This window comes from Medicago sativa, chromosome 1, assembly GCF_051527215.1.
Source record: "Medicago sativa cultivar Bolivia chromosome 1, Bolivia_mono, whole genome shotgun sequence".
In the NCBI taxonomy this organism is placed as follows: domain Eukaryota; kingdom Viridiplantae; phylum Streptophyta; class Magnoliopsida; order Fabales; family Fabaceae; genus Medicago; species Medicago sativa.
In genome coordinates, this window is record NC_140749.1 from 68,113,834 (window position 1) to 68,124,240 (window position 10,407).

At 29.8% G+C, this 10,407-nt stretch overlaps 1 protein-coding gene across 1 annotated transcript; it reads right to left on the reverse strand.

Annotated features, from left to right (window-relative positions):
- Window positions 1-1,368: 1,368 nt before the first annotated feature.
- Window positions 1,369-10,043, reverse strand: LOC146956680 (uncharacterized). Its single transcript, XM_085749607.1, has 3 exons — window positions 8,973-10,043; window positions 8,029-8,228; window positions 1,369-1,528 (listed from the first exon to the last, which is right to left on the reverse strand). The coding sequence occupies exons 1-3, from the start codon at window positions 10,041-10,043 to the stop codon at window positions 1,369-1,371; spliced, it is 1,431 nt and encodes a 476-aa protein (XP_085605733.1).
- Between the last annotated feature and the right edge of the window lie 364 nt (window positions 10,044-10,407).

The window sequence follows — 10,407 nt, forward strand, 5'->3', positions numbered from 1 at the left end:
TTGTTTCGAATAAGCTGTTTTGCATAAATAAGTTGTTTTGAATAAGTTGTTTTTTAAAATGAAATCGGAATAAGTTGTTTTGTATAAATAAGCTGTTTTGAATAAGCTGTTTTGCACAAATAAGCTGTTTTGTATAAATAAGTTGTTTTGAATAAGTTGTTTTGCACAAATAAGCTATTTTGTATAAATAAGTTTTTTCGAATAAGCTGTTTTGCATAAATAAGCTGTTTTGAATAAGTTGTTTTGCATAAATAAGTTGTTTTGAATAAGTTGTTTTTTAAAATGAAATCGGAATAAGCTGTTTTGTATAAATAAGCTGTTTTGAATAAGCTGTTTTGAACAAATTAGCTGTTTTGCATAAATAAGCTGTTTTGAATAAGCGGTTTTAAAAAAGTGATCCTAATAAGTTGGGTGTAGAAAGCGGTTTTAAAATTATAATATGAGGCTTTATTAGGCCCACAAATAAATAGATTTTATAGTGGGCTTGACCCCAAATAATTCTTTTCACTTGGGGTGTAGAAAGCAATTATGTTGGGTGTAGAAAGCAATTATGCACGGTGCATAAGGATCTCCTTATGCACCATAACCACAACCCAATTTAAAGGTACCGTAGTCTTTCGCGCGTCCGTTATTGGATTTTAAACTTATAACCGCTATCTTTCGTGTGCACGATTACAATTTTAAAAACTCTTTTTAGAAATTTGTATTTTCTAAATTAATTTAAAAAGTGCTTTCGTTGTGTTTAAAAATTAATTCCCGAATCTTCTAAAGTCAGATACCTTTCTCACTTTCACGGTGTTTTTACTTTCGCAGTAAAATTTTAATCAATAAATTAAGCAGAATATTCGGACCAAATATACTTTTTGTTTCAATTATTTAACATACAATCTATTATAGTATCATTGGTATAACGGTCCTCACATTCCGAACTCAAAGAAAACTACTCTGACATGGTGAAATAAAATTTTAATCACGCTTTTAATAAATCATATTAAGAAGCAGTAAAGAGAATTAAACCTGCAACCGATAGAAACTTTTAATGCTATAGAAAAACGGTGAAACAACATCACCAATCGAATGAATTAAAGTAGAATAGAGGCAATAAAAATAGGAGAGCAGAATAGAAATAAAGAACTTAAAATTTCATAAAAGTAATTGTTTGATCAATATTTGTGTACAAGGTAGCTTAGATCCTTTTCCTAAGTGTTTCTATGCTATTTATATGTCAATTCAGACACTGAAGGTGCCCCAAAATCGTGCAGAATTTGGGTGGAAGTGATTGGGATCGTGCGACATGCTGTTGAGAAAATTCTGGAAAAACAGAGACCGAGTTCATGACGGACGTCATGGCTCATGACGGTCTGCCAGTCATGGACCATGACAGGCGTCATTGCCTTTTTCAACGCCTCTCTTGATCGTTTGTCCATTAGTGTTGAAGGCCGTCTTCAGAAGAGGATGACGCCTGTCACTCCTGGGATTTGACAATTTTAGCCTTTTTCTTCCATTTTTGCCTCTAACACTCAAGTACCTGAAACGCAAACAAAACACCGACCAACAACCATGCAAAACACAATAAACTGTTCTAAAACAAGTGTAAATAAAGCTATTTAAATGGTGTATTTTGCATGTTATCACATGGCCAAATTTCACAAGAGCAAGAAGAAGGCCAGAAACACCATACTTGATCTTGCATATAATAGCATTAAGCTTTGAACAAAAGAAGAGTAAGAACAACCAATTCACTAGCAAGCTTCAATTTCTTCAGATTTTTGCATCTCTTTCATGCCTAATTTGTTATCAAAATCAATATTTTTAAAAACCCATTATTGAAATTAACCTCCAATAATTTGAAGGAGAAATTATGGAAGAGAGAGGAACAAGACAAGCCAATAATTTGAGAGAGATTTGTTTGGAAGAAGAACACATAAATTGCTAAGTGAAGAAGAAGGGGTATTGCTGTTTGGAACCGAAAACGATTTAGGAATGATTTGAATTGTGAATCTTTGCGATTTGAGTTTTGATTTGTGTTTCAAACTAGAACGAACTGGTAACTTGTGAGATTTATGTTCCAAGTGAGATAGTGAACGATGAACTGGTAACCATGATTTATCTTTTTGTTAGTGAGGAACGAGTGAGGAAGGTATGATTTGAGATTCCATCTTTATAATTCAGAGGAACATGTGAGATTTGGTTTTTGAGGGAAAATTTGGAAAAGGTGGGGTTTTTCGCGGTTTAATTTTCATTGGGAGCTATTTTTTTCCTCATTAATTCACCGAGCTTTATTGCTTTTTAGGGATTTATTTTTGATTTTTTTAAAAATGTCTATACCTACGGCCACATATAATTCTGTAGGTAAATATGTTTTTGTACCTACAGTTTTTTTGTCCGTCATTATAAAACTCCGTTGGTATATGGCAGTTTTCTTGTAGTAACGGGTTTCTATTCCAATTTAATTATGTTTTTTTAAAGCTTCGTTTGAGTATTTTTTTTAATTTTATTTAACTCTTGTTTTGAAAATTTAAGTGTACAGTTGATCAATTATACTTTTTTCAATTACTTTTATTTGCTTGTTTTTAATAAGACTACAAATATATTTTTTTAAAACAATTTGTCTGGTCAATAAACAAAGTTTATTTTCTGTTATGCACAAATTTAAACTTTCATGATACTAAACTTGGTTCTCTATAATAATCGTTCTATGATGAGATCGAATTTAATATAAAGAGACAACCAATTTGTGTGGGCTAATTTAATTTCTTAAAAAAATATATAAAGAGACAATGTATAAAAAAAAAAAAAGAATTTATATGTGGATTAAAAAGATGATATCATAGGAAAAAAAAACTCCAAAAAGAAACGAAGGAAGTATCTATCATTTTGATATTAAAACTTCAGTTCCTAACAGAAAGAGACTTAGTAATCTCAAGTTCAGTCGAAAGATAAGTAAAGTCAGATTAATAGTTATTCCACTAAATAATCGAACTCATATTCTCATGAACAATTGATCCTTTAATAAAACTCATTAACCACTTAAACTTAATTACTTAATAGGAATACCTCAATGCTTCAAAAAATACGGATACCTCACTTTCTTTTGTTCACATTATCTTCATTTAGGTGATGATAGCATTAATAAAAAAAATTAGAACTCGCATGTTGAACGTTCACACGGAAGAAAACAGACAACAAAGCCTCTCACTTGTGTCTTATGCTAACGTTGTTCTCTTGAATCGGACGGTTGTTTTGGACAATAATTTTATTTTTAATTTAGTTAAAATGTTTTTTAATTAGATATATCTTTTTGGTTAATCAATTTAGTCATTAAATATATATATTTTTTGATTTTTTTTATTCTGTTAAATTATCCACAAAAACATAATAAGAAAATAAATATTAATGATTCATTGTAATCGTAAAATTAAATATAACTAATTTGAGGCACAAATTTTGTTAGAATGACAAATAAGTTTGGATAGAAGAAGTAATTAATAAATGGAAAATGTTAACAACAATCTTAGGGCATTGTATAAGTATTCAAAATTACTTATTTTTATATTAAAAACTGTGTAATTATTATTTTATTTTTTTTTGAAAAACTGTGTAATTATAACTTTTACATACATTTAATTTGTATTTTTAAGATAAATTTTTTTTTGATAGATTCTTTAACGATAACCTAAAAAACACTTGTTTAAATAAATAATAAATATTCCTGTGATTAATTTTAGTATATTTTATCAATAAGAGGACATGTGTCTTTATCAGCTTGTTATGACAAGTTAGCAAAAAGAAAGGGAGGGATATATGCTCCACTTTAATAATTATTATCATCAATAAGAGGACGTATGTGTCTTTATCAGCTTGTTATGACAAGTTAGCAAAAAGAACGGGAGGGATCTATGCTCCACTTTAATAATTATCTATCTATCTATCTATTCTCTAATTATAAAACTTAATGTCTATCAAAAATACAATCTTACTCCTTCTTAATTTTTTGACACGTCATCAAAATTATATCCTTTTGTGTCTTTTTCTTCACCTTTTCCCTATTTTTTCTCTCTAAAAAACAAATTAAAACAAACTCACTCAATAAAACACACTAACTAAATCTTTTTTAAAGAAAAAAACAAACTTAATCTTAATCCCAATCAAAACAAATTTTTCTCTAATTCAACTTTTAAATAACTAAAGAGTTTAAAAAATTACAATCTTCTATTTTCTATTCTCTAATCATGATACTTAATGTCTACCAAAAATACAATCTTACCCCTTTTTAATCTTATAACACGTCATCAAAATTATATCCTTTTGTGTCTTTTGTTTCAACTTTCCCCTATTTTTTCTCTTTTAAAAACAAATTAAAACAAATTCACTCAATAAAACACACTAACTTAATCAAAAAACAAACTTAATCTTAATCTCAATCAAAACAAATTTTCTTATAATTCAACTTTTAAATATCTAAAGAGTTAAAAAAAAACAAATACAATCTATTATCTGTCTCTAATTATGAAAGTTAATGATCAGGAAAAACACAATTTTGCAACATCTTAAAATTTTGACACCTCAACTTATATTTATCTTTTTGTGTCTTTTGTAACAAAAGAACCTATTTAGCTGAGAGAGAACATAAATTTCAAAAGATTGATGTGATTTTGCAACAAAAAGTTTCTTTTATATTGATGTATTTTTTTTTTTGATGGTGACCGGGGTTTGAACCCCAGACCTTGCATATGTTATGTCCATACGAGCTAAGTTCACGAGGACTTATATTGATGTATTTAAACAAACTACAGTATATTATTTTTTTAAAATGATTTTATATTACCATAAACAAACACAAATAGATTATGATATTTTTATTAAAATTTAAAAAAATCACTAAATTATTGAATGTCAATATTATTTTTATTTTAATTCGTGACAAATAAGCCCTACGAGGTTTGCTATAAATCTAAAAAAAAAAACTTTAAACAAGAAGATAATTTTGTAACACAAAATCCATTTTATATAGTTGTATCCAAACAATTATTTTTTCAAAGAAGTGATTGTTATTATGATAAACAAACACAAAATTGATTTCACTTTTTCAAAAATAATCTCTAAATGATTGAATATCAAAATATATATAACTTTTTATTCAATATCAAAAATATATTTTTATTTTATTCAACGCGAAACATATATTCAATTTACATTTATTAAAAATAAGTTTTTTGATTGTACGAATTTTTTTTATGATGTTCATGTGCTTTTATCTGACAGTGAGTCTATTCGATGCAACATAACTAACTTCCTATGATTTTATAGTTTTTAGGATGCAATAGAACTACGTTCCTATGAGTTTTTCTTTTGTAGGTAATCCAATGAAAAAATGACAATTGTTTACATATTTAGACTAAAAAAAAAATTCATAAATATAAATTTTAATAAAAAAAACATTAATAAATATATCTCACTTATCAATAAAATAACAAAATATGGTTGAGACAGTTAACTTCGATACTAACAAAACATTGAAAAAATATTTTCATTAAGAAAATAAAAAAAAACGTTCAATAATTTCTGATTGATAATCACAAAATAACAAAACTTCATTCTTAAAAAACAAAAAAAAACATAACTTCAAGAAAGTTACAAAATATTTAGTACAAGACATATATCTATTTTTCAATAAATTAGACATTTTCAAGATTGCTTATTTTCTAAAAATACTTAGTCAAAAGAACAATTATATTAAATAAAAAGAAATAGATAAAGAGTCTGAGGGCATTAAAGTTGACTCAGGTACAACCCAAAACGGGGATACAACATAATAAATCAGACCAAGTGGATAGACCCAAATCTATCCTAACAAAAATTCACTAATCACGGGCGCAACCTAGCAAACCCATATACAGGTGCGAAACACAAAAAAAATATGAAAAGGGAACCTCAGGACTCATAACGACATCTTTATCAATAATGAAATCTTTACTATTTTAAATATTTTTACATATAATTACACTAACCTCCCTTAAGATCTTCTTAAATAACACAAACACCCGCTATATTTTTTTTAACTAAATACTAATCTCCCTTTTTTTATCAAATTGACAAGCACTTTCTTATAATATAACATGGTTTAAACTTTGTTAATTCCATTTATTTTGAGCAATTAACTTCTTCATATAAGTATGAAACTCATTTAATTTTCGACCATTTTTCTTTCCATTTTTCATGTAGGTAATTTTCCCGAACTAATTGTTCCTGGGTCAAGGTGGTTTAATTTTTAAACTCTAATGTAATAAAACGGATATATCGAAGATTATTTCCTTTTCATTGATCAACCACAATGTCCATCCACCAAAATATTTCTCATTTCTATATTTTCTTTTGATCTCTTCTGTAATTGTCAATGTTAGAATCTATTTGGTGGTAAAAACAAATGTTGTTATTGTTTCTCCATTGCGAGAAAAACACTTCATTTAACTTATTTGTGAAAAGAGAAAGCTGATACAAACAAACCAAAATGACTGATTAAATTGTATATTTACAAAGTGATTGAAATGGATTAAATGAAGGGAGATTGATGTGTTTCAAAAATTAGAAGGAGGTGTCTATGTTATTTAAGAAAATCTCATGGGAAATCAAAATAATTTTCCATTTTATCATTAACGTCGACTTTATCATTAGTTTTTTCATATCTTCTCAATTCATATAACATTGCAATATGCTTTGATGCACACCCCCCGCTTCGAATTAGCCCGTGCGGAGCACGGGCCCGTGCTTAGCACGAGTTAGTTGGTAGTGATATAATAAAAAACATGAGATCTTTACTATATTTAATATTTTGACATATTTTTATTCTACTATGCCATAATATTAAATAAAAATTATTTCAATGTTTTTATCATTAACGTCAACTTTATCGTTAATTTGTTTCTTATTTCTCAATGCATATAACATTGCAAATGTGCTTCGACGCATAACTTGCACTTCAACGCTCAGCCCATGCGTAGCACGGGCCCCGTGCTTAGCACGGGTCTGTTGCTAGTTATCATCAATAAGAGGACGTATGTGTCTTTATCAGCTTGTTATGACAAGTTAGCAAAAAGAACGGGAGGGATCTATGCTCCACTTTAATAATTATAAAAAAAAAAATAAAAAAACACGTGCTCAAGTCACTACCCTCGTGCATCTTCCAAAGTCTTCGTGTCCTAATTCTCAATTATTATTTTTGTCACAATCTGTTAAATTTTTTAAACTTAACAAAAAAAAATTAGAGAATTAACAAACAAAAAAAATTTAGTTGGATATATCATCACTTAAAATGTATCTCATCTTTGTATTCCTTTGTCATTTCTTTATAAGATTTGTAGGCTTGCTTTTGATAGTATACTACATGCATAATACTGATGCATGAGTCCATGATTTGACTTACATATGACCTATTACATATTGTAAGTTTTTCTGATAATATGCAAATGCATATGAATAAAATAAAAGAGATTCTGCGTGAGGGGAGTATATCGGCAAACAAATCGATTCATGAGATAGAGAGAGGGAGTCATTGTATTGTGGTTTATACTCGTAAACAAGAGGATATACCACAACAACAAATTTGAGGTTCAACAAATAAGAGAGAGAGAGAGAGATTTTCAATAGCTAAAAATGTAAATATTGAACGACAAATGACTTAAGACTTAAGGAAAACATGAGAAGTTCAATTGTTGTTAAGTTCAAGGTAAATTCATAGATACCTTAAAGATTGGTGGAGTACAAACTTGTTTTAACATTTATATTTATTTTAAGGGTAGTGTTAACTTGTGCCCTTAGGGCACATGTTAAGAACTCCAAAAGAAGAAATATTCTATAAAATTTTGTGCATTGAATTCATTAAAAAGTTAAAGATTAAATAAAATGCACACATTCCAATACATTATTTCTATATTTGATTCACATATGTTAGGTTTAAAGATCACTTCAAATCCACTATCACACAATTGACTTATGCTAAGTAGATTGTGTTTTAAACCTTCTACATACTGAACATTTTCTATCTTAGCAGAGTTAGGCTTACCTATAGTACCTTTACCTCTGATCTTACCCTTGTCATTATTTCCAAATGTCACCAGTCCTCCATCCTTCTTTTCAAAGGTCAGAAAACAGTTCCTGTCACCTGTCATGTGCCTAGAACAACCACTATCCAAGTACCATGACTTTGTTCTTGCACCCTGAGGCAGGACCTACATTTGACAAGATAAAAACTTTAGGTACCCATGTAATGTTGGGTCCTTGAGGGTTAGTTCTTCTAAGAGATCTTTCCTTATTGTAACATTCTGTCTTGTATGATCAGATTTGTTACAGCAGGAACATGACTTCTTAGCCTTCTCAGCCTTTTGTGAACTTTCTGATCTATTGAGATGAGAACGTTCTGAACTAAGATTAATCTTATTTTGTTTGATAAGTTTTTTCTTAACATGGCATATTGTTTCATCATGTCCATACCTATCACAAAAATAACATTTAGTTCTTGGTTTAGCCTTAGGTACAAAACTTTCAATAATTTTGTGTGGATCCTTAAAACCTAAGCTAGATTTCTTAGCACTTTCATTTTGAGACCCTAAGATGTTTTGAAATGTTTCTGTAGATTTTATAAAACCTGTAAGATCATTTTTCAAAGTTTCAACTTCCTTTTTCAAAAGTATGTTTTCCTTTTTTATTTCAGAAGGTACATAAATAATGTCTTTTTGTTTTCTGTTTAGTTCCCTTTGTTTTTCTGACATTTCAAAATGAGAGTCTTGCAAAATTTGTATGGTCTTTCTAGATTCATCATACTTGTTTTGAAGTGTTTCTTTTTCTGCTTTTATCTCAGAAAGTTCTTTGATTAAGGAATGACATCTATTAGTTAAAAAGTTTGAGTCATATAAGAGACTATCTATTTTACTTTCAAGATCTTTATAAAAAGACTCGGTTTTATAGACAATTACCTCTTCTTCATCATCTGATTGAGCCATCAATCCCATGTTGGCTTCTTCATCTTCTTGGGGTTCTGTCTCTTCTAAGTCATCACAAGTGATCATTGCCTTCTTCTTGAAGGGAGGTTTCCTTTGCACCTTCTTGATGTCAGGACATTCACTTTTGTAGTGTTCAGTTTTGTTACATCCAAAACAAGTGACTTGGCTTTTGTCAGCTTCAGTTCTGGTGCTGTTGTTGGTGTTTGGAAACTTCTTTTTGATCTGATTTCTTCTCAACATCATTCTTTGAATTCTTATGGAGATTAGTGCAAGTTCATCTTCAGCTTCTTCTTCATGAACTTCATCTAATTCTTGTGGTTCTTGTACATCATCATCAACAACTGATGGGGTTTGCTGAGATGCTTTCAAGGCAAGTGTTTTTACCTTCTTCACTAGTTTGTCTCCTTGAAGTACAACTTCATGAGCTCTCAGTGAACCAATGAGATCTTCCAGGTTCATAGATTTTAAATCTTTGGCCTGGGTGATTGCAATGACCATAGGTCTCCACACACTTGGAAGACATCTTAATATTTTTTTGATTCTATCATGAGTAGAATATGCCTTTCCAAGAGATCTCATTTCATTTACTATTGTAGTAAATCTAGCATACATCTCATCAATGGTTTCATTTTCACTCATTTCAAAGACTTCAAATTTTCTAACACCAATGTCAATTCTAGTTTCTTTGACATGAGATGTACCCTCATGATGTATTTTCAGAGTATCCCATACCTCTTTAGCATTTTTATATTCATCAACTCTTTCACTCTCTTCCATGGTTAGTGCACATGATAGAAAGAGTCTAGCTTTAGAGTTTAACAATACCTGAGCTTTTTCATCTGTTGACCATGAACTCTTTTCTTTGACAGCTCCTTCTTTGGTTGTTGGAACAAAGTCTCCATCTGTGATGACTTGCCACATATCATTGTCTTGAGATCTGAGAAAGAGTTCCATCTTGCCTTTCCAGAAGTAGTAGTTTGAGCCATCAAAAAGTGGTGGTCTATTTGATGATCCTCCTTCAGCTATGTACTTGACTTTAGACATACTTCCTGAATCTTTTCTCTAACACTTGTTTAAGTGTTCAAACCCTTAGAACCAGGCTCTGATGCCAATTGAAGTAGATAAAATAGTCACAAGGAAGGGGGGGGGGGGGTTTGAATTGTGACCCTTTAAAATTATCCTGCAACCTTAAAGATGATTCTCAAGTGGTTTACTTGGAATAGTTAAGTTAACTTTCTGACTTCAGAACGTTCTGAAGTTCATACACAAAAACAGTTTAATAAATTAAGTGTGCAAGTGTGTGTTGTGTATACTGTAGTAAAAGAGTATAAGGAAGAGAGAAAGAACACACAGAGAGTTATAGTGGTTCACCCAATGTGGGCTAGTCCACTCCTCACAATCTTGTGAG

Bases quoted from the DNA above. Each gene is read 5' to 3' on its own strand.
- LOC146956680 (XM_085749607.1), bottom strand. From the start codon at position 10,043: ATGTCTAAAGTCAAGTACATAGCTGAAGGAGGATCATCAAATAGACCA. The intron at 8,229-8,972 runs GTAATTGTCTAT...TGTCAAATGTAG, and splicing joins AATCAGATGATGAAGAAGAG to GTCCTGCCTCAGGGTGCAAG. The intron at 1,529-8,028 runs GTATGTAGAAGG...TTTGCGTTTCAG, and splicing joins GCTAAGATAGAAAATGTTCA to GTACTTGAGTGTTAGAGGCA.